The sequence below is a fragment of the Bison bison genome, unplaced genomic scaffold (genome assembly GCF_000754665.1).
Source record: "Bison bison bison isolate TAMUID 2011002044 unplaced genomic scaffold, Bison_UMD1.0 scf7180017864251, whole genome shotgun sequence".
Lineage (NCBI taxonomy): Eukaryota > Metazoa > Chordata > Mammalia > Artiodactyla > Bovidae > Bison > Bison bison.
The window spans coordinates 1759996-1786568 of NW_011494823.1; the positions used below are offsets into that span (position 1 = coordinate 1759996).

A 26573-nucleotide genomic window follows, 5' to 3' on the forward strand; every position below is an offset into this window, starting at 1 on the left:
TTAGTGACTAAACCACCACCGCCATACTGTAGAGGTACTGCAGAGCCAATCACTGGTGTGACTCCACCCCTTATTCAGCTGTGTTTACTTCAATTCAGATTAGTATTAACCACTTCTCTTTATCTAGCCTACCATGTGCTGTGCATTATGCTAAGCAGCTTATATTAGTTAATTCCCATGACAACACAATTTTACAGGGAGTCAACAATTTCCCTGTTGTCATGGCACAATGGCAAAGATCGATTTGATACCAATGGACTGTGCCCTCCCTGAGATTTGGGCCCTAGAGGTTCAGAGAATAAAACACAGCCCCTGCTGTCCTGGAGTGCCCTGGGGATAGAGGATAGCAAGAGGGCCTGGGGACAACAGCTGCTTCTCTCCCTCTAGGCGGCCACATCAACAGCCGTGATGTCTGGATGTTCAGCTCCCATCTGCACACCTGGATCAAGGTGGCCTCGCTGCACAGGGGCAGGTGGAGACACAAGATGGCGGTGGTGCAGGGGCAGGTAGGGACACCTTGCTGCTGCTGCCCTGGGCCCAAGGCAGAGATCTGTGGCCTTCTGGGGGAGGGCCCTCTAGGATCCTCTCTTTTTAAGAAGGGATCTGCTGCTGCTGCTGCTAAGTCGCTTCAGTCGTGTCCGACTCTGTGTGACCCCATAGACGGCAGCCCACCAGGCTCCCCCGTCCCTGGGATTCTCCAGGCAAGAACACAGGAGTGGGTTGCCATTTCCTTCTCCAATGCATGAAAGTGAAAAGTCAAAGTGAAGTCACTCAGTTGTCTCCGACTCTTTGTGACCCCATGGACTGCAGCCTACCAGGCTCCTCCGTTCATGGGATTTTCCAGGCAAGAGTACTGGAGTGGGGTGCCATTGCCTTGGGCACCTAAATGAAAAAGAACTTGCTCCAAGTTGCTTAATAATGGTAATGCTAATAAAAATAGTAATGACAGTACAGTCTGGTAGTCAGGCAGTCGAGGGTGTGAGCTCTGGGGTCAAAGAACCTAGGTTTGAATCTTGACTCCGCCACTTAAGACCAACCGGAAAAAAAAAAAAAAAACCTGCCAATTATCTTTGTAAGTTACACCCCAAATTCAGAAATGCAAATAAAATGGATCAGTTAAGTTAGGTGGTAAACCTTTAAGAAATTACTAGCTATTCTTACAGTAACTTTTATAGCTTGTCCATAAGCATTAACTTGGTGCAGGTTATTTTGCAGATCTTACCACATTCAGTACCCATCCTAGAAACCAGTCTCCATTAATAGAGGAAAATCTAAGGGAGGATTGGTAATGGCTGGGGCATAGGTGGAGCCAGGAGCTGGGATGCTCCCTGGGTGGGACAGTTTCTCCACACCCAGCCTGTGGCTGTGGGGCAAAGATGCAGATAGCCCTGACTCAAGGTGACCACCTTATCCACAGCTGTTCGTTGTGGGCGGCTTCGATGGCCTGAGGCGACTGCGCAGCGTGGAACGCTATGATCCCTTCTCCAACACCTGGGCGTCGGCGGCCCCGCTCCTCGAGGCAGTAAGCTCAGCCGCTGTGGCCCCCTGCGCCGGCCGGCTCTACGTGATCGGGGGCGCTGGGCAGGATGGCGTCAGCACCAACAAGGTGGGCCAGCAGAGGGCGGGGGAGGCCTGCTGTGTGCCAGGAGCCGAGCTACCTCTTTCATGGCCTTGTCCGTTTTCTTGATTTCATCGACAACACTGAGTCATCCTCCCCATATTTCAGGCAAGGAAATGAATTCAGAAAAAGGACCCTAAGGTCACACAGTAGGTCTGGACCTAAATGTTTGGCCTGGTGCTATACAGGTTTCAAAGATTTAAAAAATTAAGCGAGGGCAATGGTAATTAAAATGCTCTTCCTCCATTCGAAAATATAATACACTTATTATTGCAAATTTAGAAAACAGAAACCATAATCTCATCAGGTAAGGATAACTACTGCTATTAATATTTGGTACATTGCCTTCGGGGCTCCCTCTGAACTAACTTTTGCTTTTCTGTTTCAATTTCACATTCCACTAGTAAAATTTTCTATCCTGCTTTTTCTTCTTCAAAGTATTATAAGTACTTCCTACATGCATAGAAACTCTTCGCAGCCATCATTTCAATGTCTCTGTGATAGTCTACTGGGTGGCTGAATTATAGTCTATCAAATTTTCCATCTATCAAAAAATGTACAAATTTTGTACATTTAGGCTTTTTGTGAACAAAACATTGTGGCAGCTTCCTCCCTGCTCTGATGGCCTCATAGGAATGTGGCCCTAAAATCTAACTTTGCAAAATTAGGGCTCTCACCGTATTCCAGCCCCACTCCCAGCACACCTTCCTGGTGTGCCCCCTGGGCTGGCTGGGGGAATGCTCTTTAGCACCTGCTTGTGCAGCAGCTCGAACATTCAGAAATTGTGGGGGGCGTAAACACCTGTGGGCCTAGGCCGCCTATGGACAGCTATAGGAATGGGGGCGGCAAGACACCCCAGCTAGAACCTTGTCACGACCTCACTGCACCAGAAAGGAGAGAGGGTTGACAGTTTATGCAGCCAGGAATGCATCTCCACAGGGGACCTGCTCTGAGAACCCTCTACAGCACTAATGCAGACAGTACTTCTACCTCCTGGGATACAGACCTCTTCCTGGACCTTGAAAGATGAGAACACTTTTGACAACAGGAGTCCAGGGAGAGGGGCTAGAACATGGAACCAGGCAGAGCACACTTGAAGGGAAGGACCCAAGCTCAGAACTGGTGGACATAGGCAAATGTGCTGAATGAGCGCCCCCAACAGAGAGGTGTGGGCAGTGGGACAGTTAGGGGGTGACGCCTCACCACCGCCACTCCGGCCCCTCAGGTGCAGTGCTTTGATTCCAAGGAGGACCGGTGGAGCCTGCGGTCACCGGCTCCCTTCTCACAGCGGTGCCTTGACGCTGTCTCCCTGGATAACACCATCTATGTGGTTGGCGGCCTTATGAGCAAAATCTTCACCTACGACCCTGGCACAGATGTCTGGGGGGAGGCAGCTGTCCTCCCCAGCCCTGTGGTAAGTGGATGCTCCTGGGTACAGCCCTGGCACTGGTTCCATTGAGCAGGGTAAAGACTCACTTCTAAGGATCTGGATCTCAGAGGTAGTGAGTCTTGTGTCTGACTCCATGTTAGGTGGTTTTACATGTTCTCTAGTTTAGTCCTTACAATGATAATCAACCTTGGGCTTCAAAGGAGACTGGCCTTAGAGAGGTTGAGGCCACCAGCAAGGCCACATGAAGCAGAACCTGGAATCCCAGCCCCGAAGTGCTGTAGCTTTGGATGGGGAGCTTGGTCTCAGTGGCCCTGCAGTCTCTCCTCTCTGTAGGCCACTACCTGGTAGCTTCTTGTGGGAGGAGGAAGGAGGCGGAGAGGGGACTTACTAAGTTCCCTTGCCTCATTGGTATTAGAGAAGGGAGCTGCTAGGCCCTGGATGCTCCACCTCTGCATTCCTTGCTCCCCGTCACTGTTCCATTCCCTCTCCAAAGCTCCTGAGAGTATCTAGGGATGTGGATTGGTGGTCCTTGCCAGTTCTGATCTCCAGTTAATTCTAGGAGCCTAAGATTTCTGGCTTCTCTGAGATCCAAAGATGGTGGTGGTGGTAATTACTGTTATTGGAGTGCTTACTATATTCCAGGGACATGTAAAATGCTTTACGTGCTTTATCTCATTAAGTTAAAGGAACTTTATGAAGAAGGTACTATTATTCTTATTACTCTGCAAGTGAGGAAACTGAGGCCCAGAGAGGTGAAATGACTTGTCTAAGGTCATTCATTTAGCAAAGGTCAGGCCAGAGCTTGAAGTCAGGTCCATCCAATTCCTACTTCTCTACCATCCAGACTGTTGGCTCATACTCTGTGGGTCAAGGTTTTGTTGTCTGGCCTAGCCAGCTAGGGACAGAGGGAACCCCTGGCCGGACCACATAGCTAATCATCTTTCCATCTGTCCACCCAGGAGAGCTGTGGCGTGACTGTGTGTGATGGGAAAGTCCACATCCTCGGTGGGCGGGATGATCACGGGGAAAGCACCGACAGGGTCTTCACCTTTGACCCCAGCAGTGGGCAGGTGGAGGCCCAACCGTCCCTGCAGCGCTGCACGAGCTCCCATGGCTGCGTCACCATCGTCCAGAGCCGGGGCAGGTGACTCATACTTGAGGCAGGAGGTGGGAGGGGAGGGAGAACTCAGGCTCACCACTGCTCCCCTTATGGCACCTCCATGTAAACAGCGTCTTAACTTACTGCCCCTTTTCTTGTAGAAATAAAACCTTCTTCAAAGGTCGAGTCTGTGTTCCAGCTCAAGCCTCCTTTGCCTGGAGAAGTAATGCCCAATATCTGCTCCCTGCTATGTCTCTTTACAAAGCACTTCAGCACTTCATGTTACTTCATTTACCTTCATAATAACAGTGTGGACATTTAAAGAATCATGAAATATTTCATGCATAAAAAGAAATATATTTGTACAGTTTAAAAATTATAATAAAATAAATATCTGTGTTCCCACAACCTAACTTAAGAAATAGATCATTACAAATGCCTTTGTAGGTCCCCCTGTCTATTTCCCAATCCATCCCTTCCCATGTTCCTCCCAGGAATAGTCACTATTCTTGTATTTCAAATTGTGCTGTGCTAAGTCACTTCTGTTGTGTCTGACCCTTTGTGACCCTATGGACTGTAGCCCACCAGGCTCCTCTGTCCATGGGATTCTCCAGACAAGAATACTGGAGTAGGTTGCCGTGCCCTCCTCCAGGGGATCTTCCAGACCTAGGGATCGAACCTGCATCTCTTATGTCTCTTGCATAAGAGATGCGGGTTCTTTACTACTAGAGCCAACTGGGAAGCCCATATTTCAGATTATCAACAGTTAAAAAAAAAAAAAAAAAAACTTTTAGTTAGCTAGTTACTAATATCTGTAAGAAAAGAAGACTCTCCCAAGGCCACATACTTAGTAGAAGGTAGAATATAGGATTCCTGAGGAGGGAAAAAGGGGTCAGATGGCTGTCTCGTCCCTGAGCCCGCCCCTTCCCCCACAAAAATACGCATTTCTGACTGCTGGAAGTAATATGAAGCCTCTAGGCGGAGACCTATCCTCCGGCTGGGGCTTAAGGACCCATTCAGGGTGAGGTCTGGGCTTCTGGGGAGGTAGTTCTTGGACGGTGGCATAGGGACAGAAAATCAGGTTTGAAACCTCCTTCCTTTCCAAAGGTCCGCATCTGGCTTGAAAAACTCTGGACTGAGTCTACGCATAGGCATCATGAAGTACCAGGCACTGGCCAGGTCAAGTGGGATTCTCAAGGTGGGGGCGTCCCAAGCTAGCGCTCGAATCTGAGATCCAGAGCCCTAGAGGTTTGAGGCGGGTCAGAATCGTGGGTTAGAAATTCTCCGCCTGGAGGCCCCTGAAACAGAGTTTAGGAAATCCAGAATGTGGGTTTACAGATTTAGGTGCAACCAGCAGTGAGACTGCACTCATTGCTGGGTCTGTGGGTTCAGGTCTAAGATTGTAAGTGTTGAGCCCCGGGGCCTGGGATAACGGAGTTCCTGTTAGAATTGAGAGGACGGATCGTGGTCCCAGAGGCTGCACCCAGGGCTGACTTTACTGGGTACCTCTCCATGGGCTCCTATTTTAGATCCTGAGAGGAAGGGTGGAAAAAAAAAAAAGGTAGAATATACAGCCCACAGATTTCATGAAGCTTCAGAATCTAAGAGGCACTTCTGGTCAGAAAGCTTCTCCCTTTCTAAACCATCCTCTCCCATTTAACCACCTAGCCCTGCTGGCTCAGATGGTAAATAATCTGCCTGCAATGCAGGAGACCCGGGGTTCGATCCCTGGGTTGGGATGATTCCTTGGAGAAGGAAATGGCAGCCCATTCCAGTATTCTTACCTGGAGAATTCCATGGACAAAGGAGCCTGGCAGGCTACAATCCATGGGGTCGCAAAGGGTCAGACATGACTGAGCAACTAACACTTTCAGTGATAGATAAAATCAAAAATCAGACAACTAAAAAGAGGCATAGGCTCATAAGTAAGCAAACATGTCTGAGGACCAGAAACAGAACTGTAAAACGTAAGGCAGAAGCTCAAGCTTTTGGATTCAGACTCTGGGATAAAGGTATTAAAAACAGATTCCAAACCCAGGCTCGCTGCTATAAGCCTGGGCCAAGGCGGGGTTCCTCCACTCATGAAAGAAGCGGAAACAAAACAAAGACAGTTGCAGAACCCTGAGCAGACTTGGGGTCAAGGCTCATAGCAAACTGGAAGCCCAGGGTAGTGGGCACCAATGCCACAGGCCTCTGAGACACCAATGAGTCCAGCTCTGCATCTGGACATGCCACAGCCCCAGCATAAACGGGGGGCACAAGCTCTTGATGCCATTACAAACAGCTGGGTTGGCTGGGGCTCTGGGGCAGCAACATAAAACTGTTGGGTCGGGAGGGGTGCACCCAGTGGAGGAAAAAGGGAACAAAGGATGAACACCACAGACTGAGGCGAGGCCCAGCAGAGCTGGCAGGCCCCATCTGGGGCTTCCCTTATTTGCACTCAGATTGCCTTTTGAAGAGCTATCATCTGCCCCTCCATCCCCTTCAGTACAGGGCAGCCCCATGCTGTTCTCCATCTTCCAAAGCCCCAGGGCCCTGTCTGCATGATCTCTCCAGCTGGGGCTGGCCCAAAACACCCAGCACAAAGGCCTGGGTCCCAGCTGAGCTCCTACCCTCCGATTATCCCAGATTAGGGACCCTGTGACCATCTGGACATGCTGATAATGGCAAAAGGGGAGGGCAGTGGGATAGAGGCCTAGCTTCAGAGCCTGCCTCCTCCCACCCAATGGAAAACACCAGGACAAGGCAAAGAAGGTGCTGTATTGCCTACCCAGGTAAAAGCGAGTGGAAAGTTAGGAGCAAATGCAGGGCAAGCTTTCCCCAGAGACGTGGGCATCTTCCCCAGGCTAAACACTTCTGTGTAGCCAGGCAGACTGCCCAGTTTCCCCCATGATGGCCATTTGTCCCAGTGCTTGCTCATGCCAAGTGCCAATGCCCTTTCCTGCTGTCTAGGCGGGTGTCAGGCCTGGGCAGACCTAACACCCTCCACCCCAGAGCTGATCACTCCCTCCCTGTACACTTAACATCAGCCCTCCTATCACCTGACAATTGGCCAGGCCTCTGTGTGACACCTCTGGTCTCTTGTGACACACTCATAGGATGCCTCTGGAAGAGAGGTGTTTCACATGGCTGTGTCCTCCAGTGCCTGGAACAAAAGCCTTCCACTGAATACCTTAAAACCAAGGTTTCCTGGATCTCTATCTCATAATACCTGTGAGGTGCTATCATGATCCTCTCTTCTCCCTCCCATGCTTACAAATGAGGAACTCAAGAGTTGGGATTTGCTTACTTAGGTCATGGGACGATTCCAGTTTGGGTCTGCCATCTCCAGTCTGCTTTCTCCAAGCAGCCCCTGCTAATCTGAGAAAATGGTGTGGGATGCAGCACCCTTTAGAAGCTCCATCGTTCCCACCATGGGAGACTCCAGCCTGATAAGCGTATTGCCCCAGATCTTCTGGACTTGGAACCTGATGAGGGGAGACAGTGCTTATCCCTGGAGAGGCTCACAGGAACACAAGCAAAAGGTGACAGCCACAGCCGTGTCCTAACGTCCTAGGACGACTGCTTAGACCATATATACAGGGACCCCTGGCTCCTGGTCCACTGCTCTCTGGGCCCCCGACTGCCTGCCGAACGTGAATTGTTACCATTCAGTAAGCTACATAACTGGAGTTCTTAGTGGGCTTCAAAGGAACTAGGGAAACTTAATACACAACAGAATAAAACTTGGTATTACACAATCACTATATGGACTCACTGTTCTTTTTTTTACTGATGGTTGCACTGGCTCTTTGTTGCTGCGCTCAGCTTTCTCTAGTTGCAGCGCATTGCAGTGGTTTCTCTTGTTGCGGAGCGTAGGCTCCAGTGGTTGTGGTGCTCAGGTTTAGTTGCTCTGCAGCATGTAAAATTTCCTGGACAAGGGATCAAACCCATGTCCCCTAATTGGCAGGTGGATTCTTACCCACTATACCACCAAGGAAGTCTTGGATTCTTTTTAAAGTCTAAAATGTATCTATGCTGTGTATTTACCCACCCATTAGTACAGGAAAAAACGTAGTATCGTTTCCCATCTGCTGTATCAGGCACCCCTGGAGGGCCTGGAGTGCATCCGCTGCAAGTAAGGGATGTGCGTGTGGAGGCACTACTGTACTGAGTTAAGTTGCTGAAGAAATAAAAATTTCATAAAATATAGAAATCTCGTTTCTGAGGGAGAAAATAGAAAAAATTACCTTCTGAGATAGAAAATGTTGACTATCAGATCAGTCACGTCTGACTCTTTTGTGACCCCATGGACTGCAGCATGCCAGGCTTCCCTGTCACCAACTTCCAGAGCTTACTCAAACTCATCCATCAAGTCAGTGATGCCATTCAACCATCTCATCCTCCCTTCAATCTTGCCCAGCATCAGGTGGCCAAAGTATTGGAACTTTACCATCAGTCCTTCCAATGAATATTCAGGACTGATTTGTTTTGGATTGACTGCTTTGATCTCCTTGCAGTCCAAGGGACTCTTAAGTCTTTTCCGACACCTCAGCTTAGCTCAGTTCAAACACTACAATTTTCAGCAACCACCTCTCCTGGGCCTTTACAGAAAACTTTCTTCAGCTTCAGAAAGGACTCACTCCTGGAAATGTGCCACCCCAGAGTAAGGAGAATGTTTTGGTATTCAGGCTCTAGTTCCTAGCCACAAGATGAAATATACATACACGAGCCCATTCCATGGAACAGTAAACGGTGATTAACACGATAGCTATTATTCTAGAGGGGAGTACTTTTACCACCGAGACATGGTCTCAATTCCACAAACACTGACAAAAACAACTAAGGTATTACTGTCTAGCCAGTAGAAACATCCAACGCTCTATTAAAGAGGGGACAACACAGATGTCAGTATGCTCTCAACATAATTTACTACCTTTAGTCTTGTAGGATTTGCATGCCAGCCTGTCCCTCACTAGTCTCACCTGAATCAATGAAGACAATCCAATTTCTTATGAATACATATCAGTATGTTGCTGCTGCTAAGTCGCTTCAGTCGTGTCTGACTCTTAGCAACCCCATTGACTACAGCCTACCAGGCTCCTCCATCATGGGATTTTCCAGGCAAGGGTACTGGAGTGGGGTGCCACTGCCTTCTCCACATATCAGTATAAAACTCTTTAAGTCATCAGACTGAATGGTAGTTAATTTAAGTACCCTTTATACTTTACTAGAGAATAATGGTTAAGAGAACAAGGACACAAAGATGCAGATTCTGATCACAACTCTATAATGCTTAGGTGAACCTACTTCTGAACATTAGGCTCTTCAGCATTCACTTTCCCTTAACCCCGAATTTCAGGTTGAGGCGATCAAGGTGCTGTCCTGTAAATTATCAGCCTTCACCATCACCAGATTTACTCCCCCACAAGGAGAGGGTTACTTTGGTTACTTCTGCTTGGGTTCTCTCATCACACCTGCCCTCCTCACACCGAAACCAACAGGATTTTTAAGGAAAGCACAGAAACACTGGAAACCAGGCTGTGATCGATTCTTAGGAATCGATCAAGCAATGCTCCCATGGGATGACCTGGCCCTCAGCCTGAATCCTAGATGTAGAGTCTAGTAGGCCACATGTCTTTTAAAAAGATTTTATTAAAGGTCTTTGCAGAGCAACATTCAGATTCCAGATCCAGCGGCCAAGGAGACCTGAAAGCGGACAAAATACAATAAGAACAGCAAATTCACCTTAGTGTCGGGTTTACATGAAAATCAATACACACAGAACATCCAGAAACAAACACCACAACAGGCACCAGGCGTAGGAGAGGCCTGTCACCGTTTTAACGGATTGTGGGAAGAACAGCTGATTACTAATAAGAGTGACCTGAAATTTTTGAACTAAAGAAGACAGTGCAAACACTCAAGAATACCAGGGCTAAATGAGTCCCTGGCTCCAATCTGTGTCCTCTCATGTAAAGCAAGTGTAATCTACTTTTTATTCACGAGGTGGAATACTGTTCCATTATGCCCCAAGAGGCCCTTACAGACATACCTATTATGCTGTGGGTACCGGCTGGGGCATGGCAGGCGGCTCTGGCTTTCCACCCTTCTGTTCAGAGATGGGGGTGGTGGGCAGTATTTCATCTTTGGGTTCCACAATGCTCACGTGATCAGGCAGAGGCTTCTTAGGGCCAATCTTACCAGTCGGGTCCCAAGGCAGCATGATCTTTACCTTGATGCCCAGCACACCTAGAAGATGCCATAGTTTAGACCTACCTATAGTTCCACTACCCCCCACTACACAACAGAACAGAGCAGAAGGAAGAAAAGAACAGGTTACCCAAGCATCCTGTGTCTGGCCCCTTCTCAGACAAATGCCTCTAATCAATCAATGAACAGGACACTCTGCAAAAGGAACCCATGCACAGCACCACAGAACGTGGCACTGACAAGGCCCGAGAGCAGAATGTGCCTTTTCTGACTCGTCATCGTGTCATCACTGAAGGGTACACCAGTGGCTGAGACAAGGACAAACCAACTCTCTTCAATGAAGCTAAACAATGAACCCGAAGAGTGCAAAAATGTTCACTATACCCCCAATCCCCCAAACACTGAAGAGCAGGTATAAAACCACGCCTACCCATTTAAGCCACTGCCCCAAGCACTCCTGGCTACTCACCCTGTCTGAGCAGCACATGGCGCACGGCAGTGTCCACATAGTAGTTAACAGGGTCCCCACTGTGGATCATGAGGCCATCCACAAACTTCATGGATTTAGCCCTCTGTCCTCGAAGTTTCCCAGACACCACGACCTCGCAGCCTTTGGCCCCACTCTCCATGATGAACCGCAGCACACCATAGCAGGCCCTTTGGGCGCACAAGAGACAGAGAGCCATTTGTGTCATCACCAGACATGACCACTCAACCCCACCCCACTTCAAATCAGAACTCAGCCTGCACTTGACTACTTTCAGTGTCCCTTTAATGCAGAGTAAGTTTGACCAGAGCCTGACCCAAGAGATAGAAACCTTCTTCCACTCCCACCACACACCATCTTAGGGAACTCCTTAGGGAAACACATCAAGTTCCTTCTAATCAAGTGCTTTCCAAACTTGACTGCACATTATAGAATCGCCTCAAGGTCCAAATGAACCACTCGAACTTCAGTGCGTGCAAAATTCACCTGGAGGGCTTATGAAGACAGGTTGCTGGGCTGTATTCCCCCACTCCCCAATTCAGTGAGTCTGGGTTGGAAACGGAAAATGTTTATTTCTCATCAGTTCTTACTGGCAACACTGATGCTGGCCCAGGCACCAGACGTGTCACTGATCTACGTGGTGGAGATGGCAGTCAAACCAGGTATGCAGTCTTCTGCACACCCTTGCCTACGGCATTCCTCCCATGGGAACCCGACTACAGCACAGCCTTCACATCCCTCCTCTGTTGAAAAACCTCCCAAGGTTCTGCATTAAGGATTAATGAACTCCCAACACCCAAGCAAGGCACTTCATTTACTCCAAGTAGTGAAATTGCTCAAGGAACTGCCAGCTGAAATCTTATTAGCAAGCCCAGCTCTGGGGCCAATCTAACCACCTCATGTCCTCTGTCCCTCACATTACTATCTATACATACCTAGAGGGCATACGTGACTAGATTTTAAGCTCTCTCATCAGCAATGAGTCTTGTCTGAGACCCAGAGTTACCACCACACAATGTATGTGAATGACTTCAACATGAACCCAAACCACTTCCCAGCCCCATCCTACGTTCTACTCCCAAAGCACACAGTGCTCTACTACCACCACCCACTTTTTTAAACACTTGTGTCTTTACTAGTCTTTCTAACTAGGCTGCAACATGGACTGACAATGTCTTATTGTTAAAGCCCTCAGAGACTAGCTGAGCCTGTCACAGTCCACTTACTAAATTAACAAAATAGCTGATATACTGATTCACAGGACACAATCATAAGGACTCTTACCTCCGCACAGCAAGGCCTCCTAGGAGTTTGTAACGCAGAGACTCTGCCTGGGCAATGGCACACAGTCCTCTTGTGGCTACCTTTTCAGCATAAAGCTTTAAAGAAACAAGGCACATTCTTAAACTTGTTACACTCACCACTGTTTTCAACTAAAAATCAGCACATTCATGATTCAAGCAGACACCACTCTATGTATCACTATACTTGTCCTCATTTAGTGGCTGAGTGTGCAAGCCCATTGGCTACAGGCCACCAGGCTCCTCTTCTCCAGGCCAAGAGTCCTGTGTGGGTTACCATGCCCTCCTCCAGGGGATCTTCCTGACTCGGGGACTGAGCCTGCACTAGCAGGCAGATTCTTTACCAGTAAGCCACCTGGGAGGCCCTTCACTGTGCTGCTGCTGCTGCTGCTAAGTCGCTTCAGTCGTGTCCGACTCTGTGCGACCCCATAGACGGCAGCCCACCAGGCCCCGCCGTCCCTGGGATTCTCCAGGCAAGAACACTGGAGTGGGTTGCCATTTCCTCCTCCAATGCATGAAAGTGAAAGCGAAAGTCAAGTTGCTCAGTCGTGTCTGACCCTCAGCGACCCCATGGACTGCAGCCTACCAGGCTCCTCCGTCCATGGGATTTTCCAGGCAAGAGTACTGGAGCGGGGTGCCATTGATGCCCACATCTAACAAACACTCAGGGACATAGACTGAACTGAACCATTCCTCATTTTTCTCCCACCCCCACTTCCTTCCACAGCCAAATCATGGAGATCAATGGGCAGCCAGTCTCTCCTACGTATCATTACTATATCCAAGATGGACATAAACGGCTGCCAACTGCTTATTAGAAGAACTTCAACAAAATACCAATCCATTTGTAATACTCACTGATCACAAGTAAGCTTTCAGGGTGATAATATGAGTTTTCGGAAGTACCATCCTAAAGAGGGCTTCCCTGGTGGCTCAGATGGTAAAGAATCCGCCTGTAATGTGGGAGACCTGGGTTCAATCCCTCGGTTGGGAAGATCCCCTGGAGGAGGGCAAGGCAACCAGCTCCAGTATTCTTGCCTGGAAGAATCCCCACGGACAGAGAAGCCTTGGGTCCATGGGGGTCACAAAGAGTTGGACATGACTGAGTGACAAAGCACAGCACAACATCATCCTCAACAGCCATTTCTATGCCCAGAGTAGCCTCTGGCCCAAGCCAGGATCACTCACCTCTACACTGCCTTCAGGGAAGCCAAATCTCTTCTGAACCACAGCAGTCAATTCCCGGATCCGCCGGCCCTTCTCACCAAGTACATTCTGTGTCCTGGGGAAAATGATGAGTGACAGTTCACAGCTCTCATAACATTAGATGTAATTTTAAATCTTGCACATGTGTGGTAGTAAAAATCTAATTCATCTGACACAACCAAGTTTAAATTTTGGATGATAAGAACTAAGAGATAATCATTTTTTTTTTAAATGCAGCTTAAAAACTCATTCACTAAGACTCAACCGTTGTTCTTCTAAGTTTACAGAACAAATCACCTTAGTGCAGACGACAATTATAGGTGATGGCCAGAAAAATGAATTTTTTACCTGGTGGCCAAGATAATGATTTCTGTCCTGGTTGGTGTAACTCGGACCTCAACTCCAGAGTACCCATCTTCAGCCAGCTCCCGAGTGAGAAACTCGTTCAGTTCAGCTTTGAAGATGCCATCAGCGACAAACTAACCAAAAGTAAAATGAAAATCAGGATCTGGACATGGGCTCACTTTTCTAGCCCAGTCAATGCAACCCTAATAAAAATTCAACAACTCCAACCAACGACCCATCATCAATTATTTTGCCTTGTTCCAGAGGAAACATAGCAAACCCTTCTCAGACAAATGCCTCTAGGTCATCTTTTGGAAGTTAACTTTGATCCAGGCCCTTAACACTGTGCCACAGAACGCGGCACAGGGTAGGGGTCACCTGGACAAAGAGAACACTTCCAGTCAGACTCGTCATCTCCTCTTCATTGAAGGGTTTTAAATTATCAAACCGTTTTCCTCAGGCCCCTTCCCTCAATTTCCCCAGAACTTTTCCTTGACCCCAAGACAGAACAAGAATTTGTCAGTAACCTTCCCAACTGAGGTCCTCGGAGTCAGAAGCCTGCACCCAGACACGCCTAGGAAGGCAAGCAAACACTGCTACCTCCCTTTCTAAAAACTATGATTCGATGAGGGAAAAGGCTGATGCCTTCAAAACATCACGTTTAGTAACTTTACTAACTACTGACTAAGAAAGGCTCACAAGCGCTCCTTCAGCGCAGGAGGAGCCCTCAGTGCTCATCTCTGCTCTCCGCCCAGAACCGGCAGAAATCCTTCTCTCCTATCCCAGGCATACTGCTTTCAGCAGCCACGGGCCTGCGCTCAATCCACCGCCATCCGCTGCCTATGGGAAAGCGGCACAGTCCAGCCGCTGCCCCGGGTATAGCGAAGAGCTATAGGTCTCGCAATAGCACCCAGAGAAGCTCCTGACCCGCGAAACGCCACAGTTCCCTGCAACCTGGCCCCGGGATCTCACCTTCCTCTTTTTGGAAATTTGCACGGCCATCTTGCCGCCGCGAGCCGCCGAAAGGAAAGGAAGTTGCAAGTAGGCGGAAGTGCGTATAAAGGGCGCTGTGCAACGACAAAGAACTGCGCGACGTCGACGCCTGTGAGCGCTCATGGGAAGTGTAGTTTTCACTTTGGTAAAAGGAAAGGGAAAAACGCGGTGCAAGGGTTGATGCTTTTGAACTGTGAGGTGTTGGAGAAGACTCTTGAGAGTTCCTTGGACTGCAAGGAGATCAAAGCAGTCAATCCTAAAGGAAATCAATCCTCAGTATTCATTGGAAGGACTGATGATGAAGCTGAAGCTCCAATACTTTGGCCATCTGATGCAAAGAGCTGACTCATTGGAAAAGACCCTGAGAAAGACTAAAGTCAGGAGGAGAAGGGGAGGACACAGAGGATGAGATGGTTGGATGGCATCACCGATTCAATGGACATGAGTTTGAGCAAGCTCCAGGAGATGGCGATGGACAGGGAGACCTGGAGTGCTGCAGCCCATGGGGTCGCAAAGAGCTGGACACAACTGAGCGACTGAACAACAATATCCAGAAACCTGGGGCTTCCCAGGTGGCACTACTGGTAAAGAACCCGCCTGCAAATGGAGGAGAGAGAGTGATGAGGGGTCGATCATAGGGATGAGGGGTCGATCTCTAGGTCACGAAGATCCCTTGGAGGAGGGCATGGCAACCCACTCCAGTATTCTTGCCTGGAGAATCCCATAGACAGAGGAGCCAATATCTCAATCAGAGCTTAAAAAATTCAGAGAAGTTTAGAGTCTAGTTCTCATCAGTTTAATTAGAGCCCAGTTCTCATCAGTTTAAAACCAAGTATAAACACACACTTGTCTGCTCACTTTATTCTTTAATAAAACCAAAGAATAAAAAAATAAAAGGGCTTTGGGGCTGAAAGCCCTCAGTGAAATTCACTGAGGCACCTATCTCTTCCAATTTGTGTCCACTTCCTCTGTTGCAAACTGATAATAATAATATATATAATATGTATTAAATATTCTAAGGACTGTTTTAGGACTTTATATTATTAATTCGTTACCTTTACCTCATGTTCATAAAGTCTGTTACAGCTTGTAACAGAAGTCACGATAGTGGCTCGAAATTCTTTTTCAATTAAAATCTCCCCTCACAGACAAAAAAATTTCAAACATACAGAAAAGTTGGAAGAATTGTACAGTGTACACCCATATATGCATCCCTTAGGTGCTGCAATTAACATTTTTTCTGTATTTGCTTTATCACATACTTATCCTTGCCTCTATCCACCCAACAATGCATCTTTTGATACATTTCAAAGTTATTTTCAGGCATTAGGACACGTCACGCCTTAAACTTCCCCAACAGTTTTTTTTTTTTTTTTCCAGTTTTATTGAGAAATAATTGACATACATCAATGTATAAGTTTAAGGCATACAACATAATGGCTTGATTTACTTATATCATGAAATGATTATCACAAAAGATTCAGCTAACATCCATCATCTTATATAGATACAAAAATAAATTGAAAAAAGAGGAAAAGTTTCCTTGTGATGAACACTTTTATTTTAAATCTGAAGTTTGTTTCTATTTAAAAAATTAGAAAATTTCTTTATAAAACTTTTACATTTTTCTTAAAAATATAGAAATATCTAGCAAACTTGTGGCCCCACATTTCCTCATGGCAGCACTCTCCTTTCCCGTTATATGGGAAAGGGTTTCCAATGTGCCACGGTTTCTGACAGCTTCGCTCACTGATTGTCTGGTCTTAGAAGCCATCTGAGCTTTTGCCCAGCACTGAAACACCTCTGATGCTGAGATGCTCTGATCCTATAATCATGGACTTAACAGAGTTCTGGGGGGAGTCTGTACAGAGGGACCAGGGAAGATGGAAAGAAATGGATAAACCAAAGAGACTTGCTGTGGATCTAATGTACCTTGGTGATGGATTGAGGTTGAGGGGAGAATTGAAAATGACATCAAGGCTAGATGCTTAGTGAGAACCCTCACTGAGGTTAGGAAATCAGGAATAGGCTTTTTCTCCATGTCATCTCCTTCTGTCACTTCCTCTAGGATTGGGCCTCTTCTAGCTGTTCCTGTAACTAGCACACTCACCTCACTGGGTTGGAATGGCCTGTTTATGTGTTTTTCCTACTAGACTGTAAGCTTCCTAAGTGCAGAGACCAAGTCTGTTTTGTTCATTACATCCAGAGTCTAGGATGTGGCCTGGCTCAGGCCCAGTGTCAATCAAAGTTTGATTATCAAAGAAATTAATTAATGAATTCTGGTTTTAAATCTATTCTTAATAGTGTGGCTCATATACATTTCCTTGCATCTTCCTAGGATACCCACAAAACCAAGTTGTGGAGACTCAAAGCTAAGGATCAGACCATGGAGAATTCTTTGAGGTAAACACCACCTCTGGAGTCTCTGTGGTAGCTCATCTCCTGCCCCTTCCCAATGACACAAGAGGATGCCTACCTGGGTATTGTCCTCTGGTCCCAGGAGAAAGCCCATGAAGGAAGCCTCTTCCTCTTTATCTATTATAAGAAGACATTGCTAAGTCACTTCAGTCGTGTCCGACTCTGTGCGACCCCATAGACGGCAGCCCACCAGGCTCCTCCGTCCATGGGACTTTCCAGGCAAGAGTACTGGAGGGGGGTGCCATTGCCTTCTCCAAGAAGACACTATATCACTCAAAATCACACTGTAAAAATAATAGTCACAATACACTGAATTCTAATTAAAAATAGGGAATGTCCTGGTTGTCCAGTGGTTAGGACTCTGCTTTCTCCCAAGGGCCCAGGTTCAGTTGCTGATCAGGGAACTAAGATCCCACAAGCTGCTTGACATGGCCAAAAAAAAAAAAAGAATATCTGACTTTGGGACTTCCCTGGTGATCCAGTGGTTAAGATTCTGTGCTCCCACTGCAGGAATGCAGGTTCCATCCCTGGGCAGGGAACTAAGACAAAGCATGTCCCACAGTGAAGCCCCCCCCCAAAAAAAATTGTTGGGACTGTGAGAGTGAGTTGTTAATCTCTTCCCAAATATCCAAAATGTAAACAGGGTTTACTCAGTTTGGCCGGTCATGCCACAGAGGTGTACCTGGAACTGTGAAGAAAGGGCGATGTGTCTGTCCACACAAGGGCCACACAAGTCTTGTCCTGAAATTCCTAGAAATCAAAGGTGAGGCTTGCCTGGTTGAATGAATATAGCCCACAGTTTTGGAAAACAGTGTAGTTACTTAAAGACCAGCACAGTGGAATCTCATAGAAAGCATTTAGCATATGTGGATCCAACTAGAGGAGCTTGGCAAAAAAAGAAGAGAGAATTTAGAGTAAAACTGGGTGTGCCTGCCTCCCTGTTCCCTGAGCATGTGAGATAGAGAACTAAAGAGCCCTTCTGCTTAAACAGGCTGTGAAGGGTCTTGCTTCCCTGAGGGCCTGCTCTTCCCTGAGTGTGAGCATCTAGCTGGGCTGAGTGTTCAGTGACTTATATTTTTTTTTCTACAAGACCCCTGAATAAGCCGACAACTTTTTCTAGTGTTCAATAAAAGAACCAGGGATCTGTGCCAATCCTGAGGGAACACTGGATTCACAGAGAGAGGGTACATCAGTCTCTACTAAAGCACCTCTTAAGGGATTACTGTTTGAGGATGATATCCACTCTATTTGGTCATCACTATTTTGTTTATTTATTTATTTTGGGCTGCACTGGGTCTCTGCTGCTGTGCACGGCCTTTCTCTAATTGCAACGAGCAGGGCCTACTCTTCCTTGTGGTGCTCAGGCTTCTCATTGCTGTGGCTTCTCTTGTTGCAGAGTCCAGACTCTAGGTGCTCGGGCTTCAGTAGTTGCAGTGCATGGGCTTAGTTGCTCTAAGGCACATGGAATCCTCTGAAACCAGGGATCAAAACTATGTCCCCTGCATTGTCAGGCGGATTTCCAACCATTGGATCACCAGGTACATCCCAGTCATTAAGTACTTTAGATAATAACATCTTCAAGTGAAATATGATGATTCCATAGCATTTTCAATGATTTGAATAAAATTCATGAGTGACTCACTCTGAACCTGGAACTGAGTCTCTGACTATCAATAGAACAATATTACAGAATAAATTTTAAAATAGTTTTCATTATTTTATTTTATTTGGCCTCGCTGCGTGGCTTGTGGGATCTTAGTTCCCCAATCAGGGATGGAAGCTGGGCCGACAGCAGTGGAAGAACCGGATCTTAACCACTGGATCACCAAGGAAGTCCCCAAGAATTTTTAAAATTTACTGTTTTGTATCATTTCTAAAAGGCTCACACTACTGATAGTGTGAAAAAAAAAAAGTGAAAGTATTAGTCTCTCAGTTGTGTCTGACTTTTTGTTACCCGCATGGACTGTAGCCTGCCAGTCTCCTCTGTCCATGGAATTCTCCAGGCAAGAGTACTGGAGTGGGTTGCCATTCTCTTCTTCAGGGGATCTTCTCGACCCAGGGATAGAATCCAGTTCTTCTGTATTGCAGACAGATTCTTTACCGTATACCCCTATGCACAAGAAAAATAAGCTCCAATGCACAGAAGAGTGTGAGAAAGAGCACAACCTCACCCTGGAGTTGGGATGTAATCTGGGTTTTCTTTGTGAAGGCAGCTTGGTGGTACCTCCTACTTTCACTTAAGATGTCGATTCCCTGTGGCCCAGCAAATATGTTCATTTTTATCTACTGCAGAAAAACACACAAATGTAAATGAAAGTGGTGCAAGATTGCTTATTATGGTACTACTAATAACAGTGAAAACACAAATTTAAAACAATCTGACAGCCCTTCAGTAAAACAATGGTTATGGGATATTATACACTGCTTAAAAAGAATGAGGTGAATCTGTGTATATACGTGACAAGAGCACCGAGAAATATCACTATGTGATCAAACTTTTTGCAAAACAATATAGACTGTGTAATATATACAATAAAATACAATGGATATACATATAAATATATAGGAGGATCTATATTACTTTAGGAACTGCAATAGTATTGAAGAAGGTTTGGGGCAATTTATTGCTTGACTTTTCTTATAAGAATATTTTCATGTATCATTTGTGAAATTTATTTATTTATTTTTTGGCACACCACAAGGCGCGAGGGATCTTCCCTGACCAGGGATCAGACCCATATCCCCTGTATTGGGAGCACAGAGTCTTAAGCTCTAGACCCCCAGGGAAGTCCCACTGGTTAAATTTTAAATGTATAAAAATGGGAAAAAATGAAAGGGCCACACAAAGATATGGATTTCTGATCATGTGGCCACTTGTGAGACACTGTGACTGTCCCAGCCTCCAACACCAAATCCTATAATCCTTTCTTCTGGAATCTCAAAATAAAGAAAAGTTTATTCTCCTAACCAGACTATAAATCTATATGGTCCCACATGGCAGTCACTGGCCTCACAGGGGTATTGAGCACTTGAAATGTGGCTGGTCTGAGTGGAAAAGTGCCGTAAGTATAAAACATACTCCAGATTTCAAAGTATATTTTAAAAAGACCATTTTATTAATAATTTTCATATTAGTTACATGGTGAAACAGTAATTTTTAGATGATGATGGTGGTTTAGTCGCTAAGTTGTGTCCAACTCTTGTAACCTCATGGACTGTAGCCTGCCAGGCTCCTCTGTTCATGGGATTTCCCAGGCAAGAAGACTGGAGTGGGTTGCCACTCCCTTCTCCAGGGGATCTTCCTGACCCAGGGATTGAACCCAGGTCTCCACTGAGTTAAATAAAATATGCTATTAAAATTAAGCTCATCTGTTTCTTTTGCTTTTTTTTTTTTCCTGTGGCTACTAGAAAATTTAGTTACATATGTGGGTTCCACTCGTGACTCTTATATTTCCTTTGGATAGTGCTGCCCTAATCCCTTCAACCCAGAAATCAAAGATGTCTTACTTCTCTCTTTCCATGAGATTAGGCACAGTGGCAGAGAGTAAGCACTTATTTCCCAGACTTACTGAACAAAAGATTACAGTGCAATTATGTGCCAATCTTGTTTTCCTGTTTGCTTGGGATGCAGGGAAACTCAGAACTGTTTTGTGTGAATTCCTGAGATCCTACTCTGACCCAGATCAGTTCTGGACTGGAGCTAGGGCGGAGGAGGCCCCTCAGGCAGAATTCAGCTTTGTTCCTGGAGCCAGAAGTGTAAGACTGTCATAGTGCCCTCTTCCATATCCACAGGACCTTTTTCTTCTATAAAATGAGGCCCTGGGACTTCCCTGGTGGTCTAGTGGTTAAGGCTCGGCACTTCCACTGCAGGAAGTGTGGGTTCAGCGCCTGATCAAGGAACTTAGACCCCACATGCCACACAGGGTGGCCGGAATATAAAAATAAAAATGCGATGGAAATAATCTCTAACCCACCCCATAGGATGGTTGTGAGATTAAATTAATTAATACAGGCAAAGTATTTAATACTTAGTACCTAGTAAACATAGAAGTGGAACACAATAGTGTTACTGAAAGTTGGGGTTTGGCTGCTTGACACTCAAAAGAGGCAAGTCTGGTGGAAATGAAAGTTTGCTTTACTTTGGAGGCTGGCAACCTACAGGGAGGGCAGACTCCCATCCAAAGACTGACTTCCCACCACTGACAATCAGTGGGCAAGAACTTTTATAGATGAAGGAAGGGAGCTACATTCAGAAACAGCACAGTCAGCTTTAAAAGTCATCTTGAAATTGCTCTTGCAGTGCCCAGATCAGTGTCATCTTCATTGTTTTAAGGACAGTGAGTCTTTAGTTCCAGGATCTGTTTGTTCCCATTTCTTTGAGCCCAATTCTTGCAATTGTGGCAGTTTATATCAGGGCTACAGTCTGGTCATCATGTAGTTAACTCTTCCACCTGGTGGGGGTGTCTCTGTGAGACAGCTCAAGGGCTCAGAATATTTACTATAGCCCTTGAAGAGGAACTAAAGGTCCTTGACTATGCTTAATGACTAAACTATTACTATTTAGTCTTGTTAGACTATTTTCCTTTGTTTCATCATTTCCTCACTTCTCTGATTAAACTTATTTTTTGGCTAAAGTTTTTCCACAGACAAAAGGCAGGCTGAGGACCTGAGGGGCAAGGGTCATAGGGTCCTGCTCCATTTCAGTAAGTGCCGAAACAGCACTAGTTACTACTACTGAGAGAGTCATTTCCTAGGCAGGTTGATAAGGAGTCTAGGGGTCCCCAAGGAGAGAGGGGTCTGGAATTCTCAAGGAGGAAGAAAGGACAAACTTTTTTTCTTTCTCCACATTCCTTAGGATTATACAACAATAATATATCCTGCCTAAGGACAGTCTTCGGATTCAACCTCCTGTTATCTTAAAATGTAAATTATGGGAGTAGACCTGGTCTTTACAAGGATGTATCTTGCCTGAGGACAGTGTTATCTTAAAATGTAAATTACGGGAGTAGGTCTGATGAGGTCTTTACAACCTCCAGACATTCTTTGGATTATATAACTTCGTTGTTAACACTAGCAAGCGGGTACTCTTTCTACCCCCTTCTGATGCCTATGTCAGAAGCTTTCTCTATCTCCTTTATACTTTAATAAAACTTTATTACACAAAAGCTCTGAGCGATCAAGCCTCGTCTCTGACCCCGGATTGAATTCTTCTCCTCCGGGGGCCAAGAATCCCGGTGTATTCGCGTGATTCAACAACAACCTTTCACTACTTGGATCCACCACCCATATCAGATCATGGGGACATTGAATCTGGCACAGCTCCTGCCCTCCAGAAACTCAGAGTGGGGGCTGGGTGCTGGGGATACAGATAAGTAAGTAAGTGTGATAAGCATCATAAGTATCAAGGTAGGGACAATAGGGCACTGAGGAGGGCGGAGTGTTGGGGACGATGTCACAGAGCTCCAACCCTTGAAGTGAGGTTTACAGGACACCCAACACTTAGGCAGACACATAAGTCGGAATGAATGTGAGCAAAAGAAGGATTCCCCCAGCATTATGAAAATAGCTTCTGATTAAGAAAAATAAAATACATTCATAAAAAGTTGAAAAGATAGAGGAGCAAATAAATACAACACTCTTCTGGTGAAGCAGCGTAAACATTTCGGGACACATGTTTCCAGCTCTCTCTCCAGGCAGTAAGATGCTCTGTGATGAATAGTGTGCACCTGCAGTGTCACACAGATGGGATCACCGCAATGCATGGGGGTGTCCTGCCAGGAAGCTCCCCAGGGAGTGGACAGCTTGGTCAGGGGGCAGGAGGGTGCAGAAATAATGAAGCCAGCTCATTCTGTTTCATGTCCCACTGCTACCACTTACAAGCTTTGTGATCTCAGGCAAGTCACTTAACCTTTCTGAGTCTCAGACTCTTTGCTTGGAAAGGGAAGAAATGATCATTAACCTCCTGGATTTCTATGATTGAATAAATGGTGTCTTTAAAGCATTCTGCATAGTGCCTAGAATGTGGAAAGTGTTCCCTAAGTGGGACAGATTATCACTGCTTTTAGTGCAAATAAACAACTTGGCCCTCGGGTTTATGCTAATCCTCAATGTTTTTGGTTAGGGTGAGTCAACTTGCTAACACTAACATGCAGGCCCACACCTCTGCTCTTTGCAGGAGGCCATGACACACCAATTCCTTTCACACACAACAGCACAAATATATTTGCTATGGGTAGAAGGACCAGGCTATAATAATGTATGGGGCAGAGAAGTCGTCTTTAAAACAAAGATACGGGAAAAACTGGGTCAGAGATCAGGCTGCGGAAGCAGAAAGGCATGGCCAAGGGAGAGAAAAAGGCCAAGGAGCTCCTAACTCATCAGGCTTCTTCCAGGCGTATGAGATCAGCGTCTGGTCTGGGGAAGTGGGGCCCGACGACGGCGGGCAACAGGGACCTGCCTCATAGCCAGTAAGGGCTAGGAGGGAGAGGGCAGGGGGTAGGCAAGCGGGTTAAAAAGACCTTTCCTGAGAGGATGCTACCAAACTCAGCTCAAGGACGGCGAACACAGCTGGAGTACGCAGAGACAGTAAATTTGTCTAGTTTGATTTGGAAAGTGGAAATTCCATCATTCCTAAACCGGCTCTCCCAAAGTGCTACATACTTCGCCCTCTGGCGGCCACAACTGACAACTACAGGGCCTTGATCATCTTTCCCAATAAAGGGGCGGGGCGGGGCGGGGCGGGGCGGGGCGGGAGGTGCTGCTCTCCCCGTCAGACACTCTCCACCCTTTTGTCTGGGCAACTGGGCATTTTTGGTTAACCTTGTGCAAGGGGCTGAGAATATGGGACAGTACATAACTGGGAGGTGAGCATTCCGCGCGGAAAAAAAAAAAAAGCGGCTAGAGGCTGGCTTCCCAGGATTTGACTTAGTGGAGTTCATACGTTAGGGCTGAATTTACCATGACTCCACTGAGGTTATTGGAGGATAGGGCCAAGATGGTAACAAGTCAGTGCTACCAACTGCCTAGCTTCCTGCCCAGAGCCAGGCCATGTGAACGGGTGACTGGTTAGCTCAGCGATAAAGGGAGTGGGCAGGAGCCAGGGCCTGGCATCACTGGGGTACAATGGGGGGCTGGCTGCCTCTCTATAGCAACAAGTGCTTTGGGCTTTTGTAGAGGGAAGTCATTAGAACTCTTTGATCTAGTTCTCCAGACTCTGATTTCATAGGCTCAGAAGCCCCAGAAAGGGTCCAGGCTCTTAAGTTACCTCTACTTAGCCCTGTGCTTCCCCAGAGAGACAGTGGCCATGGCTGCTTCATGAATGTTGCAGGCCTCCACACAGCCAGTGCGCTGGGGAGAATTGGGAGTGGTGGAACTCGTCTCCACTGCTGGTGGGGGGAATGTAAATTAGCACAGCTGCCTTGGAAAGTTTGGTATCCTGAGGAATGTTGGTTGTGGGCCCCCAAATCCCAGCAATTCCACTGCTGAGTTATACAGCCAGAGTGCTGATCGTCATTTTTTTGTGCTCACATTCTCTCTACAGGAGTTTGAGGGATGCAGTTTTCCTTTCTCCATTCTAAGTTAAGCAGAACTTTTCATCCTAAGTATAGGTAGAACTTTTCATCCTAAGTATAAACAAATTCAGAAAGATTATAATTTCCAGTATCATCATAATGTCAACTCTTAAAAATAAAGCAGTTAGTCATTCTTTTAAATATATCCACAGGAATATAAATGCCACAGTGATTCGAACTCACAATTATCCATTTTAAAGATAGACAAGTTTTTCTTGAACAGATGCATTTACATATTGTTTCATTTTCTCCTTGATCTTATATATATTTCCATTCCGCACAATCCTAGAAAATCCAGAGTTCCCTGTGGAGTGGATCCACAACCTCATCCCCTTCCATTCTTCTTGCCCTGGTTGGCTGACTTAACTCGGCTCTGACTCAGATGAGTGATTTTCCAGGACGATCCCAAACCAGCCAGGTGTTTTTCTAGTTCAGTGACCTGTTGAAACTTATAGTTCTTTTCCATTACCCCTGTTTGCTCATCAGGAAGGGTCTGAACCAGGATCTTAGCATGCAGGGGCTCAAGTGCTTCTAACCACAACACTCTTCAAAGATTGCTGCTTATGTAAACAACAAGGAATTTCACACACTAATAATTACATGTATCAAGAGCTTATAATGTACCAGGCACCATCCTAAGTACTTTATAGGCCATTATTGCCCAATAATCCTTACCATGCAGGCTAACCTATTTACCACACTATTAACTCATTTTACCAACAAAAGAAAGTGTCTTCTAATGCCGAAACCTTATCCCGCTAAATAAAATTACTTATTAATATACAGGAATTTAAAGAATTAGGCGATACCACTTTCCAGACATTACTGATAATTTTCCACCATTAAGAAGCCACAACTGGGGAAATTAAGAGAAGCTGAGGATGCCTCCATTTTAGTCACACTGAGACCTGTTGTGTGTGCTGTGCTTAGACAGTCTTTGTGACCCTATGGACTGTAGCCCGCCAGGCTCCTCTGTCCGTGGGGATTCTCCAGGCAAGAATACTGGAGTGGGTTGCCATGCCCTCCTCCAGGAGATCTTCCCAACCCAGGGATCGAACCCAGGTCTCCCGCATTGTGGGCAAATTCTTTACTGTCTGAGCCACCAGGGAAGCCCTAGACCTATTGAGAAGACAGTAACTACGGACCAGAATGGGCTTTCCTGGTGGCTCAGTCGGTATCTGCCTGCCAATGGGGTTCATGGGGTCACAAAGAATCGGACAAAACTGAGCAACTAAACCACAAGGGATCAGAATAGTCCTTAAATTACTTCTGTGAAAAGACTTTGATTAGCTAAAATCAAAACAGGATGGTAGGTGAGTGAAATAAATGTTTTGGGACCACAAAGTATTTCGGGATACCAAATCCCGCACAGTATTTCGAAGGGATGGCGCTGAAGAGCAGAACAGCTTGGAAAGGAGCCGCTAGAGGGCGGCAGGGCACAGTGAGCCCGGCCGGTCACGGGAAACCCGGCGGCTGCCCAGAAGTGGATGCAGAGACGCTTAATCCCTCAGTCTTGTGCTACCATCTGCAGCCCCATGGACTGTAGCGCGCCAGGCTCCTCTGTCCATGGAATTTTCCAGGGAAGAATCCTGGAGCGAGTTGCCATTTCCTCTTCCGGGGGAATCTTCTGGACGCAGGGATAGAACCCGTGTCTCCTGTGGTCTCCGCATTGCAGGCGGATCTTTAACCCTAAGGATTCTTTACATAGGAGAATCCCAGATGTGGGGAAAATCCCAATGAAAAAGCCCAGTGGGCAGGCCGAGCACATTAACCAGCCAGCCGTCACCACCCTCACCACTGACCCCACAGCTTCTTCTCAAGGGGAAGGGAGGCAGGGGCCTAAAGGAAGGTTATGGACCAGCACTGTCCAATAGAAACCCAACATGCGAGTTTTCCAGTAGCCACTTTACACAAGAAAAAAAGGAACAAGTGACGTTAATTTTAACATTTTAA

General features: G+C 46.5%; 2 protein-coding genes across 2 annotated transcripts in view; one reads left to right on the forward strand and one right to left on the reverse strand.

The window, feature by feature from the left end:
• The window catches only part of KLHL35 (kelch-like family member 35), a 9469-nt gene extending 5109 nt beyond the window's left edge, over positions 1–4360 (forward strand). Inside the window, exons 5-8 of the mRNA XM_010847589.1 lie at positions 388–506; positions 1418–1606; positions 2844–3032; positions 3968–4360. Coding sequence (XP_010845891.1) covers positions 388–506; positions 1418–1606; positions 2844–3032; positions 3968–4156 — 686 coding nt within the window. The 3' untranslated portion in view covers positions 4157–4360. The remainder of the gene's footprint in view (positions 1–387; positions 507–1417; positions 1607–2843; positions 3033–3967) is intronic.
• A 5361-nt stretch (positions 4361–9721) lies between these two features.
• On the reverse strand, positions 9722–14689 carry RPS3 (ribosomal protein S3). Its single transcript, XM_010847567.1, has 7 exons — positions 14611–14689; positions 13642–13772; positions 13276–13369; positions 12071–12165; positions 10769–10956; positions 10142–10338; positions 9722–9795 (listed from the first exon to the last, which is right to left on the reverse strand). The coding sequence occupies exons 1-6, from the start codon at positions 14638–14640 to the stop codon at positions 10145–10147; spliced, it is 732 nt and encodes a 243-aa protein (XP_010845869.1). The 5' UTR covers positions 14641–14689; the 3' UTR covers positions 9722–9795; positions 10142–10144.
• Between the last annotated feature and the right edge of the window lie 11884 nt (positions 14690–26573).

Bases quoted from the DNA above. Each gene is read 5' to 3' on its own strand.
- RPS3 (XM_010847567.1), bottom strand. From the start codon at position 14,640: ATGGCCGTGCAAATTTCCAAAAAGAGGAAG. The intron at 13,370-13,641 runs GTAAAAAATTCA...CATTTTCCCCAG, and splicing joins ATCATTATCTTGGCCACCAG to GACACAGAATGTACTTGGTG. The intron at 10,339-10,768 runs GTGAGTAGCCAG...GGCATCTTCTAG, and splicing joins CCATGTGCTGCTCAGACAGG to GTGTGCTGGGCATCAAGGTA.